General features: G+C 46.5%; 2 protein-coding genes and 1 long non-coding RNA gene across 3 annotated transcripts in view; 1 reads left to right on the plus strand and 2 right to left on the minus strand.

Moving 5' to 3' along the window:
• Positions 1-9,036, minus strand: part of LOC115345209 — a 35,252-nt gene extending 26,216 nt beyond the window's left edge. The window contains exon 1 of the long non-coding RNA XR_003924753.1: positions 8,945-9,036. This is a non-coding gene — a long non-coding RNA (uncharacterized LOC115345209). The remainder of the gene's footprint in view (positions 1-8,944) is intronic.
• SPINK2 (serine peptidase inhibitor Kazal type 2) lies at positions 8,171-12,745 on the plus strand. Its single transcript, XM_030023648.1, has 4 exons — positions 8,171-8,260; positions 8,621-8,658; positions 9,293-9,402; positions 12,578-12,745. Exons 1-4 carry the CDS (start codon positions 8,212-8,214, stop codon positions 12,621-12,623), a joined length of 243 nt encoding a protein of 80 aa, XP_029879508.1. The 5' UTR covers positions 8,171-8,211; the 3' UTR covers positions 12,624-12,745.
• Positions 12,746-15,180: 2,435 nt separating this feature from the next.
• The window catches only part of THEGL (theg spermatid protein like), a 39,651-nt gene continuing 33,463 nt past the window's right edge, over positions 15,181-21,368 (minus strand). Inside the window, exon 10 of the mRNA XM_041125262.1 lies at positions 15,181-15,838. The gene's annotated coding sequence lies outside the window, so the exon portion shown is untranslated. The remainder of the gene's footprint in view (positions 15,839-21,368) is intronic.

Raw genomic sequence — 21,368 nt, forward strand, 5'->3', positions numbered from 1 at the left:
TCCTTTTGCTGCTCTCCTTACTTGACTGATGGCAGGTTTCTAACAAAAATACAGACCCCACAGCTGTGGCTGGCAGTGGTGCATGGCAGTAAGATGCACACACACCCATCGTGAAGCGGTACCGCTGGCACTGGCTTTCACAGGGAAGGAACAGCCTTCAGCAGCGTTGAGCCTTCATGGGGGTGGTGCCGGGCACCTTTGCAGCCAATTCATCTCCATCTCCAAGCCATCACTTAACTTCCTTGGTGAATAAAGGTCTTTTTATTCTCAATTTTACCAGACAATCCTTCAGGCAGACAGGCATCAAAGCCTGACCGACCCTGACTGCGATATACTGGCCAACTCTGAAATTCTTATCTGCAGTTCGTCCTCCCTCCTGGAGACCATAAAGTATGTTGGATGGGTTTTCCCAGGATAAAAATACCTTCATTTATGGGGTCAGAGAGAGCTACAGCACACATTGTCATGAAACATGCTTGGGGCACAGCACTGCATGAACAGGGCACAGGAAAAATGGAGATGCTGACCCTACTGCCTGTCCTCCCCGCCACCTGCCCTCCCTCTGCCACAGGGATAGCTATCAGCAACCCTTTCCCCCTGACACTAACCAGATACAGTGCCCTTGTCCCACAAACCCAGCCCAAGGGCACTGGACAGAAGCTCTGCAGGGACAGAGATGGGGAACACAGGCTTTGCCTGGATTAAGCTTTTCTCAGGTGACCACTCCATTCACAGAGCCTTTTCCTGCAGGGTGAAGAGACAGAAGAGGGTGTGAGGCTGCCTCTGAAAGCAGCTTTGGATGGACACTGCCCTGGCTGAAACCACTTACTTTGTCAGAAATATGTGGCCATGAAAGAAGATGCCTTTGACTTTTCAAAGTGTCTTCCCATATGGAAATAAGACAAGCGTTGCTGGATCAATTCACTTTCAAGCACTGTGCCGATTCAGTAGCAGCTTTGCTCCCACCCCCATGGACAACCTCTGTCCTTTCACAGCTGAAAACAGTTTCTGCTGACCCACCAGCCTGGCTGTTGCTCTATAGCTGCAGGTCATCTATGGGGTTTAACCTTAGCACCCAGAAAAAGGTGAGCAGCTGTGCAGGCAGGTTCCCTTAACCCTATCTCCTTTAACAGCTTCAGCAGTTATAAGATGCATTTACAGCCTGTCTTCAAAGTTTCTGCTCTTTGAGAAAACTTTTGACATAAGAAATTCCACTGGGACCAGCTACCTCCCTCCAAAGTGGTGATGATCGCAGGGCAAGTCACTAAGACGAAGTGCATTTCCCCTCTAGCAGGACGTGTGGCCCTGGTCTGCCATGCATCATTTGAACTAGCACACAGACAGACAGCAGAAGTCAAAGCCAGCAGCTGTAAATCTGTCCATGATGGACCGAGTAGATAGATGTGCTCAGTTGAGTTGAAAGCAACAGCAGAAAAAAACTTCTGGAGGAGAGAGAAAAGGGAAACTATGTTGATTACTGCCCATCAGGACACCCTTTCAGGAGCTTTCCGGAGGCCCCAAGGACTACTAAAGCCCTTGTTCAAGACTGAGTATCACCGAAATCCACACACATTTCTCTGCCAGGCAGAAGGCTGCTGCTTTGTGACGGTGACTGACGGCATGAGCAGACCCTCCAGGAGCATGTGGGTAACTCACAGCAGCCCTTTTCCCACCGACCCACAGGTCAGCAACACTCCTTAGGGCCATAGTACCAGGCAGCACATACAGCCACCAGGAGATTCTCACCCCCCGCTCCAGGGAGCATCCCCCAAGTTATACACAGATGGGAGGGAGCCAGGGACACAAAGTAGGCAGTTGTCCAGCCAGTAAATTAATTTCAAAGGCAGGCAGGTGATAGATGGCATTCATGTGGGAAACAGGAGAGGACAAATTGCCCATCTGTGACTGATACAGCAGAGAACAGCACAGGATTGAGTAAAATGAATGGGCACGGAGGGATCAAGGAAGGAGAGACTGAACAGAGTGTATATAATTGAATCCCTGAGGCCTGGATCCTGTCTTTTGGGCTACGTGGGATTGCAAATGTAGGAGCACAGCTGAAGTGAATGATTCATGGGCTGTGTGTGACAGATAGGACCCCCAGAGCAATCTCTTATTGGTGTGGGGGTGGGAATGCCACTGACAGGATGGTGAGGGAATGTGATGAGACAAGGAGCTTCCTCCACATCCTTCTGTGAACCTTTGAACCCAGCCTTTATGAAAACAGCCTGGAGGAGTCTGCCAAAATTAGAGGTGATGCCACAGCTCAGTGCTCTGGACCTGGCCAGGGATGCAGCTTGTCAACTGGAACCAATCCCCCCTGCACAACAAACCCAGACTTACACCAAAAGCTCATTAGTCTACTCGGTGCTGCTGACTTCCTCCCTACAGGAATCATTGTCAGGGAGATGAAAATGTTCAGGAAAATCAGCTCTTTCCCCTCCTCTGCCCTGCTGCTGTGCCAGGTTCAAATTGGCAGAAATGGCCAATTAGCAAGTGCCAAACCATTTGAAGGGCATTCCCAGTCTCACCAGAAAGAAGCAGGGGCCCTCCAGTGCCCTAGGAAAGAGGCATTCAGCAGAGCCACCCCTGGCTGATGTGCTGAAAAGCAGCTCGGAAGCATTTTTTATTGTCCTGTGCTATGTTCCTTCAAGGGTGTTGCTTGCTTTTACCCCAGTAATTACTCAGGTGGAAAGACACGCTCCCGTACTTAGGGCAAGAGACTCACATGCATGGCACAAGTACAGCTGGGACGTGCCCAAGCGCTGTGCCCTGCCAGACTGCCTCAAGCAGCGCAGGCAAGGCAGCTGCACCGTCCTGCTGCTTCAGCGGATGTAAACATCCTCCCCCGTATGACTGGGGGCTGCGAGAGGACATTAACGGCAGGTTATGTGTGACTGTAGCATCCTTCTCACCAGCCTCCTCTCTCCAAGAGAGGCCAGCAGTGATGGCCAAGAGAAAACTGGAGCAAATGCATAGCCAGACTTCTGTGTCACCTTCCTGCCTGCAGCGGCTCACAGGAACCTGTTCAAGTGGGAATTTTCATGCTATTAAGGCCACTTACAGTTTCTTGCTCTACAACTCTATTCCCCCCCCCCATTTTTTAAATTTTAGCATCTACCATCTGTGTTAAAGAGGATATTCCACACCACACTGCTGAATCCTTCAGTCTAAGGTAGCAGGCAACCTAGTGCCTTAGTCCCAATCCTCCTGGCACTACAACAGGCTAAGACCTCTCCCTATATCTGTTTTAAGCAGATGATGTAATAGATCAGCTTTCATTTGATATTGTGAACTGATTTTATACTAAGAACTGGTGTGTCCTAGCTTGTTCCCAATTTGCCCTGCCACCTAAGCCCATGCTGCTCTTGTGCTTGAGTAAAGCTATAAGCAGCCTGGCTGCCTGTTTGCAAAGAGGCTTCATTTCACTAAATGGTACAAAACAGCTCTCCACTTGTCCCATCTTCATGAAATAATGTGGGTTTTCATTACGCTCAGTGGCCTTACTGTCAGAGGCACTGAGACAGGCACAAAGTAGATGTTAAACCACTAATTCAAATGCTTTCCATGAATCAGAAAATAACAGAGAATACCACTAATGTTTATAACCCAGATCACCACCCAATTTTTTCAGGTGGTAAAAGAGTAAGGAACATACTGAAGCTCTTTCTACTGCAATGCAGGTACTTCTGCACTCCCAGAAATTGCCTGTGTCTCACTGATATGTTCCTGAAGGCCCAACAAATAACAACCTGTTGTCCCTTCAGCTTTGGCACACCCATCCTAGCACAGACATGCCAGCCAAACCCTCTTCCCTGACAAAGGTGATACCATTTCAAAGAACAAGAATAAATGGCACCACCAAATACATTTTTTATACCTGTGCTAAGCTGCATATCCAGCATTTTGTTGGTATTGAAATGTTGCAGAATGATACTGGTAAAAATTCCTAGCACAGGCATGAGTTTTGGGCTATCTCTCACTGGAAGTCTCCATCCTTCCAGTGCCTGATGCCCATTGATTTCAGGAGGATAGGCAACATAAGTAAACACAGTGTGAATCAGCAGATGAAAGCTCTGAATGGATTCCAGGGGCAGGGACATAGAGTCATGGCAGTGATGGCTGGCGGGGATGCCTGGGGTCTCTCTCCCACCCTCCCACTCGCTACAGGACTATTGCCAACAGTAGATCAGCGAAGTTGTGACCTTGTCTAGCTGAGTCTTGGAAATCCCCAAGGATGAAGATGTCAGAGTCCACAAGTCTTCAACACGTTTTCTTTCCAAGGAACACCAAGAGTGAGGCAAGTTCAGTTTTTCACAAGGGGACTCAATTATTTAAAAAGGAACATCAGATAACGGCATTTATCATTCTTTGTCTAAAAGCTTTCCTTGATGTTGAATCTGTTCCACATTCAACCAAATTCTTTTTGCTGCAGTTTGTTGATATCCACCTTAATCACTGGCTACTTCATTTAAGACCTACTCATTAGTGATGGTATATAAAAACTATCCCTGTTTTGCTTAGCATGCTTTGGGGACATAAGGAACAAACTTTCTCATCCTGGAATAGGATGGAGCTACCCACACCATGACTTTGTGCCAGAGGTTGCCACTTCAGTCCAATGTGGCTGGGGTACTTTGGGATTTTTAGCAGTAGATCTTTGCTCACCTAGCTGATTTGCACAGATTTAAGAGGGGAAAGACTCCCACAGGCAGACCCAAGCAGTTGAGCCTCTCCAGCAAGCAGGGCAGTCATGAGTGGTTGAGGATAAACGATATAGGTGGAGCCATAAAAGGACCTTCCCGTCACCGTCACTAGGGTGGTCACGATCAACGGCCAATCTTTGCAGCAGGTACATCTCAGAAGCACCTAGCTAGCACTCACTGGAGCAGCAGCAAGACCAAGGTGTGCCAGAAGGGTTTCAGCCCCAAAGGTTTTGCTCAGCAGCTTGTTTTATTTTGTTTCTTCCAAGACTACAGGCCAGCCCTGCTGGAAGCAGTGGCAAATACTCAGTCACTCCTTCCTATACAACCACTTTCTTCTCAGGTGAACCTGAGGCTCTGAACTACACCCTTTGTTCTCCAGGCCAAACATAGACTCTCATGGGTAACATTTCTTTACTCCAAGAGAAGGACACAGGCACGCACTTCTGCTGTGAAATCTGCCCTTAGTCAATTCTGCTGCTCTTAATATCTTTCAGTCACAAAATCTCTATGTCTTGGCTGACAACCTTGCTAGTGCCTAACCGCTGGGCAGCAGAAGAATATGAAGTACATATAAACTCACCAAAGGAATCTTTTTCTTTAAGGGAGTCATATACATTTACTTAGAAGAGTGACTAAAGTTCAAATAAATTCTAGCTTCCAAGCACAGAGGGTTGTTCCACTAAGGCAGAAAACAGACCTTCTCTGTAGGGATATAACTTCTAATTAAGTATTGCTCCCTGCAGCCTATACGCTAGGATCATTATTATCTTCCATGTTTATTAATCAGCTACCTGATGTTAACAAGAAGATAACTTCTAGGAGATATGCAAATAATTCTGCAATTTTCTTTTCCAGTGACTCAGCATTCATATCAGAAATGTGTTAATAGGATACAAAGGCTGTTAAGAAGCCTCTGCATAATTATCCTCTTCCTTGCCTCCAGTTCTTAATAATTTATGAAAGAAAATGGGTATTTTCTAATAGATACTCCATCCTGCCAGAAGAAAAGTTGTGTAAGTTGTCTTTTCTTCTATTTAAAATCTCATTTCTTTCATTTTCCCTTCTCTGGAGACCTGTGTCTAAAATTGTATTTGAATAAGGCAAAGTTAAATACTGTCAGTGAAAAGAATTTTAAAAAGTAAAATGAAATGCTTTCAGCACTGAGGTGGCTGGACTGGGACCAAGTTAAAATATGAGTGTCATGCTGAGAGTTAATAAAGCACCTGCAGATTACTTTTCCATATTTTCTCTGCAACATCAAGGGGAAGCATCTGGGACAGAACACATGGCTGCGTATGAGTTCATGTTACTGTCACAGAGAGACAACTAAAGCAATATTAAACCTAAAGGGTCCCCTTCACCCCGTTTATCTGGGATCAAGTGTAACAAATTGATGAGCATGTAATTAACTTATTGGAAAATACATTAGTGTGGCGAATGTGGAGGCCGGGGGGGACAGCTATTCTCTTAGGTGGCATGATGACAGTATGCATCCATCTTGTGCTTGCTATGCCAGAGTTGTTCAGGAGAAAGCTTGTCTGGGCTACCAACAGCTGGGGCATTGAGCTCTTACTTGGGTTTTTTTGTTTGTGTTTTTTGCTGTGCAAACACAGCTCTATGCAAGAGCTTTGCTCTTAATTGTTTAATGACATGAACTTAAGAAATGAACAACTTAGATAACTCCTACCCTTGGTTTTCCTTTCTTCATCTTCCCCTTGGTTTTTCTTTCCTCACCTTCAGCTGGCACCTTTTCCTTTGAAAAATCACACATTCAAGAAGCAAGGAAACCCACCCCAGCCTCTCTCCAGTATTTAACCCCCTGATGCTCCTTCTCCCAAGGAAATCTCGCTGGGACCTAAAGTCCCAGGAAGGATGGCAAATCCAGCAACCACCCACCCATAACAAGGTAACAGAAAGATGCCCTCTTCTAAAATGGCTTAGCAGGCAAAACTGGGGCAAAGCTAGGGAAGGAGATCAAGCAGAGAGAAAGAAATACCCCTCTACACGCTTCACCAGCCACCAAATGTTCTGATTAGGCATCTTGCTTAAAATATCCAAGCCAGAGGCTTTTGCATGAAACATCCCTTGTAATGAGCAGTAATTTCAAAGGTGTGCTCTGAATGGCAATCTAACACTGCAATCAGTTTGCAGAGGTTACCTGGAGGAATAAGAACATATTCAGCAGATAATAAAATAACCTCCCTGTGGTGCCATGCAGGCAGGGCACACTGTCAGAAACACACAGGAGAAGAAAAGCCATGTTTGGAAGGACTCGGAGGCTGACAGAGAGACAAGAAGGATGTGTGTGATGCCTGCATATGTACCTATATGGGGCATACCAAAACATTTGAAGGGTCTAAACCCCAGCTCATATACACAAGCGTAGGCCATTTTACGAGAAGCCCGTATCCTAGAGATAAGGAAACTGCATAAAAATTCCAGAGCCAGACTCTGCGTAGAGCTAACCTCTGGGCTCTGCAAAGCTAACAACTCTTATCGGCAGCTAACAGATGAGATACTCTCTGGAGAGCTGTGCTGTCCAGACACCCAGGCGTGCTGACAGGACAGCGTGCCAAGCCTTTCCAGGCCCTGCTGGCCTGGATTCCCATGACTTTGGATGCAGGCAGGTTGGCTTTATTGCTGGGGCTGTATTAATTTCTCTTCCGCTTGGCAGGAACGCACTCATACCTCAGCACAAGCCATCTCATGTCACTTTATGATGAGACAGGGGCTAGGACCTTTTAACAGCCACATAGCACTGCACGTGTATTTCCAACTTGCCCGCATTGCCCAAGACACTCTACAATCAAAGCGCAACGCTAACGAGGTGAAGCCAAGCAAGGGAAACCCGGGAAATGCTGAAATTACCGCCGGGCGCCCACCATTAACTCCGCTGCCCCGCTGCACAGCCCTGACATTAAAGCTTTCTGCACCGCTCCGTGCATCGCAGAAGCAGAGCCTGGTTAGTTGCTGACTACTGGATATTTTGGGGGTTCCCCGTGGAAACAGCAGGGCTTATCCCTATAAGCGACCCCACGGGGACCTGCCGGTGGGGCAGTCACAGTCTTGCTTGCCAAGGACGGCGTTCGGGGCCCTCAACCCCACGTTCCCCCAGCACCCCGAGTGGAGGGTACCGATCCCGTCTCCACGCCCGGAGGTGCCTGCCCCCTCCCCAAACCCGCAGGTGAAGATGATAGCACATCCCTCCCCACCGCTCCCGGCGCCTCCAGCCCCACGGGTGCCACCGCTCCCCGCGGCGGGTCCTTACTCCCTGCCTCTCCGGTATGTCCCGGGGCCTTCCCACTCCGGTGGAAGCCCCACGGGGTCCTCGACCCCCAGGTGTCCCTCCCCCGCCGTGGCATCCAGGCCCCGTCGTCGTCCCCCCCTCCCCGGCTCCTCCCAGCCCCAGCGCCCGGCGCTCCCGCCCGTGCCGCCCCCCGCGCTCCTCCGCCGCCGTTGCGGCCCCGCTCCGCCCCCGCCCGCCGCCGTTGCTCCGTTCGCCGACATGGCGGTTCCGGTGCTGGTGCTGGTGCTGCTGCCCGCCCTTCTCACCGGTACCGGGCGCACGGCGCCGGGGCGGTGGCGGTAGAGGGAGGCGAGCCAGTCCCGTGGAAGCGGGGGGGGGGAGGAACCGGGCCGGTCCCGTGCCCCGGCCGGTCCCGTCCCAAGGGAGGGGAGACCTGAACCGGTACCGGGCACCGGCCGGCGTGGGTGGGAGGCCGCGGTATCTTAAGCCAGTAGCGGGCATCGGCCATCCGGGGGCGGGAGAAACGGTACAGGACGGTGCCGGAGACCGGCTGGTCGGGGACGGGACCGGTAACGGAGACCGGCTGGTCCGGTGGCGGGGTGAGGGGGGGAGGTCGGGGGGAATCCGGGCGGGACCAGACGCCGTTAACGCCGGTTACTCTCCACAGGGCTCTTCTTGCGTCCCGGCGCCGTTGCCAGCGTCCCGGTGAGTGCCGCCTGCCCCGTCGTCCCCGGGAAGGACGATCCCACCTGCCCTCCGTGTCGCCAACCGGGCATCCCGGTGCAGGCGCTGGCTCCGGAGCCCCGCGGCCGAGCAGGGGTACCGGAGGGGCGGCCTGGCTCCGGAGGAGCCAGGCCGCCCCTCCGGTACCCCTGCTCGGCCCCCGGAGATGCCCCAGTCGGTCTTTCCCCACAGCTGAGGGACCCCGGGAGCCCGGCACCCGCCTGCTGAGGGCTGCAGCAGAGGTGTCCCGGTCATTCCCGTCCCTTACCGGCCCGGTCTGCGGTTGCCCTTCACGGGGACTCGCTGTCTGTGTGTCCCACTGATGCTAAGACGTTGGAAGGAGCTGCGTGTTGTAGCACGTATATGTCCTGACACCGCAGCTCAAGCCGTGCCAGGCCGTAGAAGCCAAGCCTCAAGCGATAAATTCCCAGAAGGGCATGAAAGATAATGTGGCACTTGATAATGCTGTGCCAGCTCCCGCTGAGCGCTCCTTTCCGTGCACGAGTGTGCCAGGATTCTTTAGCGGCTCTCAGCTCAGAAGCTGCTGATCTGAAAGGGCTCAAGAGACCTGTTCAGACGATGTGTCTTAGACTTCTCGTGTACCTGTCTTCCCTAGCCTGCCTGCTACAAGTACGGTGTGCCTGGATGTCCGAGGGACTACAATCCAGTTTGTGGGACCGATGGAAAGACCTACTCAAACGAGTGTGTGCTCTGCCTTTCAAACAGGTAGTCGCTTAATTGACATCCTAACCTCTTCCCTATATGCAAGCAAAATATTCACCCTCACATCCCAATTACCTGATAGATTATTGGCTTTGGATCGTTCACACTCTGTTAAAGTGCAGTTTGAGCAGTGTCTTCTCAACTGTCAATGCCTTGCAACAGCTTTTATCATGATACCTGTAAATTGCTTAGATTGGATTCACTTAGCTGGGAGTACTGGATATTCTCTTTTGTAATTCTTAAGGAGGAGCATCTCAGAGGGCAGTTGGCTGTCACGTTCTTACAGTGCCACCTTGCCATTAAATATAATGTCCGACTCTTCCACACTCTCCCATCAGAAAACATGAAAGATCCCACCCAAAATGCAGCTTTTACTACAAAATATTTACATTCAAGATCCAACCTCCTGTACCTCCTTTCACAGAGAAGAGTAAGAATGCCAAATGATAGGGTAAAATACTATTTTGCCATTCAGATTGTTTAAAAATCAAGGAAAAGTTCTCCTAATATTTGAAAGAGGGTATTTTATTCTTTAATAATTTAATCATTTTTTTAAAACAAATTGAAAACATAGAAAATCAGTACTTAATAAGCATTGTTGCCCCTCATCACGCTTGACTGGACGGTCTATAGAGCATCCCCTCAGTACAAACCGAGAGGAACTGCTTATGAATTGAATGTGATGGTGAAAGGAATTTATATAAATGAAATAATAGAATTTCTGTTTCCAGCAGAGGGAAGAAGTGAGAGCAGCACAACAGCAGTGATGGGCATTTACAAAATTACAAATAGATAGATGTCAAGAAAGAGATGTTTCTGACGTTGGGGTGGGGGAAAGATTAATTGTGACCAGATAGTTTACAAAATCCAAATGACCAAGATAGAGGGAACATAGGCCAGAATAAGGAAAGTGTCAAAGGACACTTAAGGAAATAGTATTTTAAAGAAAGTGCCAAAGTGTGTCAAAATGTGTTTAAGGGTATGCAGATCTGCAGAATTTGGTAACATTTTCACTAGAGTACATCATAAACTACCCAAGGAAATGACAAATTGCAAAGAGAATTGATAAAACTACAGTCTAGGGGGAAAAAAAAAAAAACAACAAAAAACAAACAAACCACCAGGGAATCAAAGGGCACACACAGTACAATCTGTGAAAAGGGGAGAAAAGAGGCGCTGGCATGCAACCTGTTAGGAGCCTACCCATCTTTGCTGCCTAGAACGATGTTGGAGTAAGTTACTAAGTGATTGACTTGTAGATAGCCAGAGGTAAAAAAGAGAGTAAGCAAAGATAACACGGATTTGTCAGAAAGAATCCGATCAAGTCTGTGAGATTTATTTTTTTGGCAAGATAACTGGCCTAGCAGAGTCGGAGGAAACAGAAGTGTTGCTCCATGACATTAATAAGGCATTTTACGTAGCTCCACTTGACATTCACATAAGCAAACAAATAGTTATTCAGCTGAAATTGTTAAACAATGAAGTCATAAGCAGTTTGAAATGCTGTGGTTTAAAAGCAGTAATCAGCAGTTTACAGCCAAACTGGAAAGACCTATTAAGTGGGATTTCCTTCAGGTGTAGTATATAATTCAGTATTTTTGTAATGAATTGGATGTCAGAAACAAGACAATAAAAATTTGCAAAATGGCATGAGATACAATGATCTATGCAGGACAGTATCAAAATTCTGAGGGATCTGGAGAAATGGACTGAAATCAGTACAATAAAAGTCAAAGAGAAGTGCTAAGTATCACCCATAGAGAATGCAAATCCATGTCGTGGAGATATAGAGAGGAGAGTGTCTCACGACCTAAACAGTATATTTGATCCTTTCTCAGAGCAGAATTATGGGCTTTGAGATCCAGCCTTACATTTCTAGGATGTTTCATTTTTTAGGCAGGATCCCTCAGTTCCAGATGGGTGCATGGTAGATTCCTGAATACAGCATTGCACAGAGCACAAAGGGTTCTCTAGGCAAACCTGCTGTTTCTTTCCACTCAATTCCTTAAGTAATTCATGATGGGGCATACTTCTTAATTAGTATGAGTCGTAATGTACATGTTTTCATGAAACATGGGATTTAATCCAGTTACACACACAAGATAGATTTTTATCTTAACCATCTTTTTTTTTCTGGCATCTTACATGCTCAGAAACTTGCATTTTGGTCTGAAGGGGCACAGGATGATGAGATACTATCTTGATTTTTTTTCTTTAATAATTCAGTATTGGTGTACTCAGTGGCTTTCTAGTTCAGTCTGGAGTTGTTTTAAAGTGTTTGACTTGGCATGAACACAACACGGATAAAACACTTTGTCTTATTGGAAGAATTTCAGCTTTGAAAAATGGTTCATAGTCATAAGCAATGGTCATTTCACTTCAAGGAGTCTAAGGTACAGTCCATCACACTCCTTAGGAGGGCGTTCTGCCCTTCTTAACAAGCTGCATGACCAGTAGTTGCTGAGACAAATAGTGTAATGTGGTGATGTAGAAACAGATATATGGGCATATCCCATAGTGAATTACAAAACAGTCATGTCTAAATTAACTTGGGTGATTCTCAACAGCCAACTTGCACGTCACTTCCAGCTTGTGTTTAAGCCCATTAAAGAGCTTTTAAGAGGGAGTTGTATTAGCTCCCAAACTAAGGGAGACTTGGCTAAAATTTTCTTAAAGAAGATTCCAACGTTCAGAGAACCACACATTCAAATTTTAGTGAAGCCAGGGATGCAGAAATTCATGAGGATGCGTACCCATCCCACTGAATTCCCACGTGAAAGGGGGAAATTTTGTAAGCATTAGAACTGGTTCCCACTTCGGGGACCGTGAAGTTTGACTTGCATTAGTGCTTTGTAATGGACACATTAGTCCTCATGGCCTGATTTGTCATGTGGTTTGATACTTCTCAGATCTGCAGATGGCTTTATCAGGTTTTTACAGGTAACAAAGCCTGAAGTAAGGCTGTCTCTGGTAAGTTACTCTCTCTCTCTCTGTGCAATTCAGAAATCTTTGCATCACAGTTGATTTGCAGTGATATTTGCCGTAAGTGATGCAATTAAATGCGTTGCTGCATTTAATTGAACACATAGAAAGACATGGGAGAGTCTGCTTTATAAAATGTCTCTGTTAAATTCAAGTGTAGTGCTTCACTTCTAAAATATTTTTCTTTTGCTTGCAGTGAAAATAAAAAGTATGTCCAAATTTTCAAGATGGGAAGATGCTGATATGGCAGATGGCCACTTTTCAGGAAAATGAGAGGGACACAGACATTCCAAATGGAAACAATGCCTTAAAGGTGCCTTCTATGTAGCCTGTCTTAATAAATAAATTTGCCTGTTTAAACAAAGTAGTGTATTAAACCCAGTGTTTACAAACATAGCCATAGTACACTTACAACCTGAACCCCGATTTGTTTTCTCATTCAAGACAGATCATAGGGGAAGAAAGAGATGTCCTGACTGTATACCAGTAGGTCAGCTGGTCGGAGAAGGAAATGAACGGGTACCCAGTGCCATTCCCAGGGCACCAACTGGGAGCAAGGAGGCCCCAGCATCTCCGCCGCAGGCGGTGCTGGCGGCGGGGGCTGCTCATTGTTTCTGGGAGGCTCTGAGCCTGCAGGTGCCAAGGACCCCTGGGGAGCTACCGCGGGCGTTTGCTGTGGGGGCTATCAAACTGGTGACGGCAGCCTGACATGCAGCAAGCCTCTGCCCTGGGGTCCGTACCTGCAGGTCCTGCTGGGGGAGCGCAGTGACCTGGGCACCCTCTGCTCCTGCCCCGAGGAAGGGCTGTTTGGGGCCGCAGGAGGAGCAGCCAGGGGGCATGCGCTGCCCCCCCCCGGGCACCCAGGCCTCTGGGCTCTGCTCCCTGGGGCACGGCCATGGCAGCCGTGCCCCCTCATTCCTGGGCCACCGGTTGTGAGAGACTGAAAGAGTTAATGTCTCAAAACATTGCGGTGGGGCAAGTTCTGCCTAACAAGGAACACTGCATCAAAAGAAGCCGATCAGCACAGGACATCAGCAACGTGGAGGGCGTGCTGTGCCGGAGGGTGCGCAGCTCCCTGTTCTGATACGCTGAGCAGGGCAGCTCACCGGTGATGCATGGCCAAAAATCAAACAACGGTCATGCCTGCAGAGAGGGAGAAGTTACTCCCCAAATGACCCCCAAGCCCACTGACCCATTTCCTGAAGGTTCTGAAAGCACAAACTGTGCATGACACCTAATTAGCCTAATGAGTTCAAGTGCCCGCCCAAAGAGAGGGGCAAGGACATGATAAAAGGACACAAACTGAAGCCCCACATGCACGCACCCACCAGAACAGGACCCTGCGGTTGACTGGACACCTCGGCTGACTGGACCCACGCTGGACCCGGGACCAGTGAAATCCTTCTCTTTTCCTCTTTCTCTCCCTGTCTCGCTCCCTCTTTCTCTCTCCTTTTCCATAATCCCTACACCTTATCCCTTCAGACATAAAACCATAGACCAAGTCTGGGACTAGGAGTGGATCCAGCTGCTCCTGGGCTCTTCTCTGAGAAGGAGTCTAGAAAGCAAGAGGATCTGCTCTTAACCTTGTGACTCAACGGGAGGGCTCTCCTTATTGTCTTCCCCGAATTGATGTATATGGTTACCACGGGTCACTGAGGTAGTTCCATGCCAATTCCTGTTGAGAGAAGCCACACCACCTGCTGTTGCACCTTCCAAGTTCAGGCTGCTCCTGCTGTAAATAAAATGTCTAATTCATCATTTGGTGTCATTTCACCTTAATTTAGCCTGAGGGAATTATGAACTTACCACGACCCCTCCCCGCTCTGTCCAGGACAGGTCGTGACACCAGTGTCACCGCCCTCAGCTGGCACGCAATAGTCACTTCCCGCAGCAAACATTAAAGCAAAATCAGAAAACTCAAGACTCGTGTAAAAGGGCACACTCTGGAGTGGATCTGGCAGACCTTCCCACAGGGAGGAGGGTGTGCAAGCACTGGGGTTCCATCCTTCCCTTCAACCCGTTGCCATGCAGATGGGCACATAGCCTTTCTTACGTTATTCCCTTCTGTTCTGTTAAACACCTCTGTTTTCTGCATGTTGCTTTAAATGAACTGTGTTTGGTTTGTCTTACAGCTTGTTGGTAATAAATGGATGGCTTCTACCTTTCACCCAAGCCAAGCGGCGCTGGCTCTCGCCCTGGCCCCAGACAATGGCTTCGTCAGGCTTTGCTGGGCAGCGGCAGCGCAGGCAGAGGTGTATGGCACACTTTATGCCTGATGAATGTTCACAGATCAGTGGCTTTGGTTTTGAAAAACAATAATGCTTTTGTCTTATAGTTCCTTTAAAAGGTCGAAGCCATCCTTATCTTCCAGCACATGCCTGCTTTCATTTCCTTCGTGTATAGGGTAATAATTGACGGAGGGATGTCATGTGTGGCACAACTGGAGGGCGGGAAGCTTAGGATAAAGTGGTCATGTGGAGACAGGAATATGTGGATAGAAAAGAAAGATGACCAGTGCTTCCCAACAAGTCATCAGTTGTTCATAGAGAATCAATTTTCTCTATTGGTGGCAAATCCATTGGAGAAAGTTCCTGTGTGCTGCCAGCTGTTGTTTCCACATCCAGATCTGGAAATTTTCACTTTTTCAAATTGTACCAAATGCCAAAGCCATTGTGTGCTATGCTATGAATTAACAAGTGGATGGAAACGATAAGCTGTTTCTTTTTGTATTTCTATTTTGACAACTAATTGTGCTTACAAGGGAACTTTAAAAAAAAACTCAGAAAAAATAGCTGTCTCTGTAAACACCACTAAATGAAACAAATCAAAATAAAAAATGGTGTGTAGGCTGACAATCGTAATTACACTAGAACACTGCTCCCAGCATATGAATGCTTAAAATATAACCTTAAAGCTGACTTTAAATCTTCCTATTTTTCTGTGTATTTGAAAAGTGGTGAATTCAGCACCGCATGTAAGTACTCACCAAATCTGGCCCCGACATCTGTACTTCATTTTCTGTAATTTAAAAAGTTCTGGCAATTCCCACAGGTAAATTTTGACAGAAAAAATTGTGAAGAAAAGTGGAGATGTATGTCACGGATCCTACTTCTTTCTAGTCTTACCCAAGACAAGAGACCTCGTTCAGCAGAGCTCTACAAAGAAGATGGGTGGGATGGTTCTTGTGCTTGGGACTGTCTAGAACATTTTGGAGTTTTTGAAGGTGAAGACCACTTCACAGTAACTTCTGCATGACTGCCTATGAAGACTAAGGGAGAAGGATTCCTATGTAGGAGCAGAAGTTTCCTTATCATGGTCTGAAATAATCCTGATGGGCATTTGATACATTTTTAATTAATGTTTCAACATTTCTTGTAGTGTATTTATAGTGTATTGTGAAGTTGTATTCTTGCTTTAGGTAGTGCCATCTTCTTGATGTGCTTTGCAAGGATGAAAACTAAAATGTAGAAAAATAAAAGACTCTCAGTGCTGTCAGCTGGATCCTTCCAGAGCTGAATGTAAAACATCACTCGTATCCTTTCCCAAACTCAAAAACCCAAAACAAACCCCCCCCCAAAACTCCAAACCAGTGTTGTACTCCAATTTGGCATTTATGTACCTTTATAGATCAAAAAGTTGATGTTTCAGAATTTCAGTATGGTGGACTTAATTTTTGTTTTAAATCAAAATTTTGTGGTGCATGTGGGACAGTGCCAGAAAGGTTTAATCATATCACATCATAATCCTCACTCAAAAAAAAAACCCCCTTTTTCTCAAACTCATGAAAAAAAACAGTAATGTAGTCCAGATGGGTGTTTATGAAGCTTTATAGCTCAAAAATCTGGTGAATTGTGGTATGATGGGTTTAATTTTTGTTTTAAGTTAAAATTGTACATTACATTTAGGACAATGCTGGTCTTATTCATATGAAGAGTAGGACTCTTACACTTCTAGAGTAGGACTCTAAGGCTTCCTATGAAGCCTTAAGAGAAGGCTTACTTGTATGATGAGTCCTTACTCTTGTGACATAATCCAGTTGCCTTCAGTGGTGCTGTTAGAGGTCTATTTTACATACAAGTGAGGTACGAAGTTGTCTAAATGAGAGAGTGCTAGAGTAGCAAAATTAAGTGGCAAAGAGGGAAAGACAGCCTGGGAGGTCTTGCATTGCGGGCTAGAGTGGGTCAACACTGATGACTTCCACATGCTCTAGTTGCCCAAAATTTGGACACCAATCTGCTTGTTCCCAAAATTGTCACCCAGCTGCCTCTTTGGCTGCAGGAAGGGTTTCACCGGCTGGCAACTCTAGCCTCTGCTGCTCAGGGAAGTCACCCAGCAAGGAGGTTTTTGAAGCCTGCCTATGCTCCAGTCCTTCCTATTTCTGGAGTATGTTACTTGGAGGGGAAGGTGATCGGGCAGGCTCAGGGCGTGATGAAGTACCCAGACGCTGAGGCCATAGCCATGTTGCACTGGGTCTAGCAACCCTCTCAGTCTTGGTACCCAGAGCTCCTTGGAGTAGGTGGCATTAACTTTTCTACTAAACCAAGGCAGAAATACTTCTTTTCTCTTGACATTATTTTTCTTTTAAACATTTTACATTGCTTTTCTTATTGTGATAAATAAACATAATCATTGAAAGCAGGAGTTGCCCAGAATCTCCTTATTTTGGTAAACTTCTCTTAATTAGTTTTTTATTTTCCTGATTCTTACTGTTATTCACCTTTTAGGCAAAGTGGGTTTTGGGTGGAACAGTTCCTTGAGTTTGTTGCAACTGCTGTAGCTAGGTTACCCAACTTTCCTTTTGCTCTCTCGTTGCATTTTAGACTGTGCTTTATACTTGCTGCTGTTCTTCAAACTGTTTAAACATATATTTCCAGCTGGATCAAAGAGGTGTATTTCTCTTCAACAGCCTGGTGTATAGCATTCAGTCATCCCATGCCTGGCTCTGATAGGAATTGATAACATCCTAGCCTCCTTGAAATTAAAAACTGACTAGTACAGGACTTCTCACCAGTGTTTGGTGACCACCATGTTTGATTTATCATCAGAGGCGTTAAAATCCCTATGTCACTTTGCTCAGAGTGTTGACTGGCATCTACTCATGGTATTTAAGAACTAGCTAAAATTGGTAACATAGAGGATGCTATTGTAACCTTTAGACATCAACAAACCTTATGCCAAGTATTCTCATTAGCTTATTACATCTGCATGAGGCTAACAAGGGATTATACTAGGTGAATGGCATGATTGTGAAACAAGATATGAAATGATCTCTCTTCTGTCTGAGCTCAAATGGTTGGATAATATTTTGTTTGATTAGGATTTTATGATATTTTCTAGCTTCCCAGGATCAGCACAGTCTTCATCTGACTGGGAGGAGAATGTGCAGCCATCCCTCTAGGTCAAATGAAGGTCAGAAGATGTCTTACTGGCTTTTGCTAATGAAGAGTAGGTATTATTTTGTTCCTGGTTGAGCTACAAGAAGAGCTTTTTTAATTGATTAAATTTCCGACTCTCCCTCCTCTGGAAATATTAAAAAAAAAAAAAAAAAACATTTGTCCAGGAAACATACATAAACAAAATGTTCCCTGGACTCCACGCGCTGTTGCCCAGCAGGCACTGCAGGTGTGTTTTCTGGGACAGCTGGGCTCCCACTCCCAGCTTGGCTGTGGGTAGTTCGGAAATGCTCAGCTCCTTTGTTTCAGGCACTCTTTTGAGAGTTTGCAGGTTTTCTCAACCAGAGGCAGTAACACAATTTGTTTTTAACAAGGAAGAAAGCATCTGTCCTTGAATTTCTGGCAGAGTCTTTCAGGACTGGGGATCCTGACAGTTCTCTTGGGTGTGACAGAAATGTATCAAACCCACCATGCTTCCACTGAAACATTTAGGGCTCAAAAAATATTGCTAGCTGTTGAAAACCCTTGTCTATTGGAGAACATCTGTCCAAAATTGCCATTAACAGCCACCCAGGAGAGACTTCTCTCTTCCCCTTAGGTACCAGTGCAGTGCTAGCCTGTACTCGTATACAGCCGGGCTGGCACAGAACTGTGAGCAAGAGCAGAAGGGAGAGGTCTAACTGGGGGAGACGTGGTCTGAATCCTGTGGGAAACCAGTCAGCAAGCAGAGCTTGAACTTGCGGATTTCCATCTTGATCACTGGGCGGCAGCATTTATTTTCTTTTAAATCTCATTTTACTTCGTGTTCTCAGTAGGGGTGGAGGAAAGACTGTTTATTAATAATTATCGTTTGTATGCATGTTCTGATAGGACCTGTTTCTTTTCATCTGTATTATTAGTGTCACTGATAAACAGTCAATCCCATTCACTTGGCAAAGTTAACTTGCTTTTTTCCTGATCATTTAATCCAAGTATGTTTGCTCCAAGAGATTCTACAGTACACCATTTTGTAAAAATGTTATTCTGTTGGCAGATGCCTCATAGATGGACCTGTGGCAGTCATTGCCATGTATAGGATTGCACTGGGAACTGTCTTAGTTTTATGATTTTCTAGCTGGTCATGTAGCAGTTGATTCATTTTCTAAACCCTAAACGTTTATAGAAGCAGCATGGGTTTCTGGACAGAGCATTCTTAACTAGGTAACCTCAGAAAAAATAAATTTTCCTCTGCGACTGAGTCTCACCTTTACATTGAGGAAAAATTAACCCTTTTTAAGTGCTTTTTTGTCAACTGGTGAGAAATTATATAAGATTCTGGTACACTTGTTTTATTTTACCTTTTAAGCAGATCTGAATTCTTCTTCCTCACACTACATGCAAAAGCATTTATTGCTGACCTACAACTGCTCCTACTTAAGCTAGTCTGTTCCAGCTTCCCCAGTGACAGAGGCAAAGGGGCTGAAAAATCCTACCATGAAGCTCTCTGGAGCAGAGAAATGGGCTGGGACTGAGATGTTGAACTTGTCTAGTAATAGTCTGGTGTCACTATAGGTTCTGTGGGATATTGCAGCAAGCCTCAAACTGCTGCCCTGGAAGGGCCTGGGTTTCCTCAAAGTCCTTTTTCTTATCTGCCAGTCCCCTTCAAATATTTTGGATACCCACCAAGCTGCAGATGTCTGTAAACGGACAGCTGAAGTGAGCCCTCTCTCTTCATGTCTGAAGACCATCTGTCAAAGTGAGGAGTAGGTCCTTTAGGAAGCTTTGGGGCTCCTCTACAATAGCTATCTGCATACATACTCTTACCTTCTGGTAAGTATTGGGAAGCTCCAAGTAGCTTGTTTCTCTCTCTGAATTTCTAAAAATCAGCTTTGCATTTACATGGGATTCAGAGCTTTTCCAGGGATTTTTTTTTTTTTATGGAGTAGGTGTTGTTCTGTAAATTTATAGATATGCTTGCCCCACAATGTTCCTGTTTTCCCTAAGCTTATGATAGGAGACATAAATACAGCTAGAATGCACAGAGCAGTAGTGAAATGCTTGTGAATGGAAAGTCATGTCAATGATTAAGTTTATCTAATAATCATAGAGTCATTTAAGTTGGAAAAGACCTTTAAGATCATCAAGTCCAACCGTAAACCTAACACCACCAACTCCAACACTAAACCATGTGCCTAAGTGCCACATCTACACATCCTTTAAACACCTCCAGCGATGGTGACTCAACCACTTCCCTGGGCAGCCTGTCCCAGTGCTTGACAACCCTTTCAGTGAAAAAATTTTTCCTAATATCCAATCTAAACCTCCCCTGGAGCAACTTGAGGCTGTTTTCTCTTATCCTATTGCTTGTGACTTGGGAAAAGAGACTGACACCCACGTCACTACAACCTCCTTTCAGGTAGTTGTAGAGAGCGATAAGGTCTCCCTTCAGCCTCCTTTTCTCTAGACTAAACCACCCCAGTTGCCTCAGCTGCTCCTCATAAGACTTGTGCTCCAGGCCCCTCACCAGCTTTGTTGCTCTTCTTTGGACACGCTCCAGCAACTCAATGTCTTTTTTGTAGCAACAGGCCCAAAACTGAACACAGTATTCGAGGTGCAGCCTCACCAGTGCCCAGTACAGGGGGACAATCACTTCCCTAGTCCTGCTGGCCACGCTATTTCTGATACAAGCCAGGATGCCGTTGGCCTTCTTGGCCACCTGGGCACACTGCCAGCTCATATTCAGCCGGCTGTTGACCAACATCCCCGGGTCCTTTTCCGCTGGGCAGCTTTCCAGCCACTCTTCCCCAAGCCTGTAGCGTTGCATGGGGTTGTTGCGACCCAAGTGCAGGACCCAGCACTGAACCCTGTGGAACCTCATACAGTTGGCCTCGGCCCATCGATCCAGCCTGTCCAGATCCCTCTGTAGAGCCTTTCTGCCCTCAAGCAGATCACCACTCCCGCCCAACTCGGTGTTGTCTGCAACCTTACTAAGGGTGCAGTACTCGATCCCCTCGTCCAGATCATTAATGAAGATATTAAACAGAACTGGCCCCAATACCGAGCCCTGGAGAGCACCACTTGTGACCAGCCACCAACTGGATTTAACTCCATTCACCACCACTCTTGGGGCCTGGCCATCCAGCCAGTTTTTTACCCAGCAAAGAATACGCTCATCCAACCCACAAGCAGCTAGTTTCTCCAGCAGAATGCTGTGGGAAATGGTGTCAAAGGCTTTACTAAAGTCCAGGTAAACAAAATCCACAGCCTTTCCCTCATCCACTAAGTGGGTCAATTTGTCATAGATGGAGATCAGGTTAGTCAAGCAGGACCTGCCTTTCATAAACCCATGCTGACTGGGCCTGATCACCTGGTTGTCTTGTACATGCTGTGTGATGGCACTCAAGATGATCTGCTCCATAACCTTCCCTGGCACCGAGGTCAGGCTGACCAGCCTGTAGTTGCCTGGATCCTCATTCCGGCCCTTCTTGTAGATAGGCATCATGTTTGCTAACTTCCAGTCAACTAGGACCTCCCCAGTTAGCCAGGACTGCTGATAAATGATGGAAAGTGGCTTGGTGAGCACCTCTGCCAGCTCCCTTGGTACCCTTGGGTGGA

This window comes from Aquila chrysaetos, chromosome 1 (genome assembly GCF_900496995.4).
Source record: "Aquila chrysaetos chrysaetos chromosome 1, bAquChr1.4, whole genome shotgun sequence".
Lineage (NCBI taxonomy): Eukaryota > Metazoa > Chordata > Aves > Accipitriformes > Accipitridae > Aquila > Aquila chrysaetos.

Coding starts and splice junctions, on each gene's coding strand:
- SPINK2 (XM_030023648.1), top strand. CDS start 8,212: ATGGCGGTTCCGGTGCTGGTGCTGGTGCTGCTGCCCGCCCTTCTCACC. Junction 8,659..9,292: donor GCGCCGTTGCCAGCGTCCCG/GTGAGTGCCGCC, acceptor TGTCTTCCCTAG/CCTGCCTGCTACAAGTACGG. Junction 9,403..12,577: donor GTGCTCTGCCTTTCAAACAG/GTAGTCGCTTAA, acceptor TTTTGCTTGCAG/TGAAAATAAAAAGTATGTCC.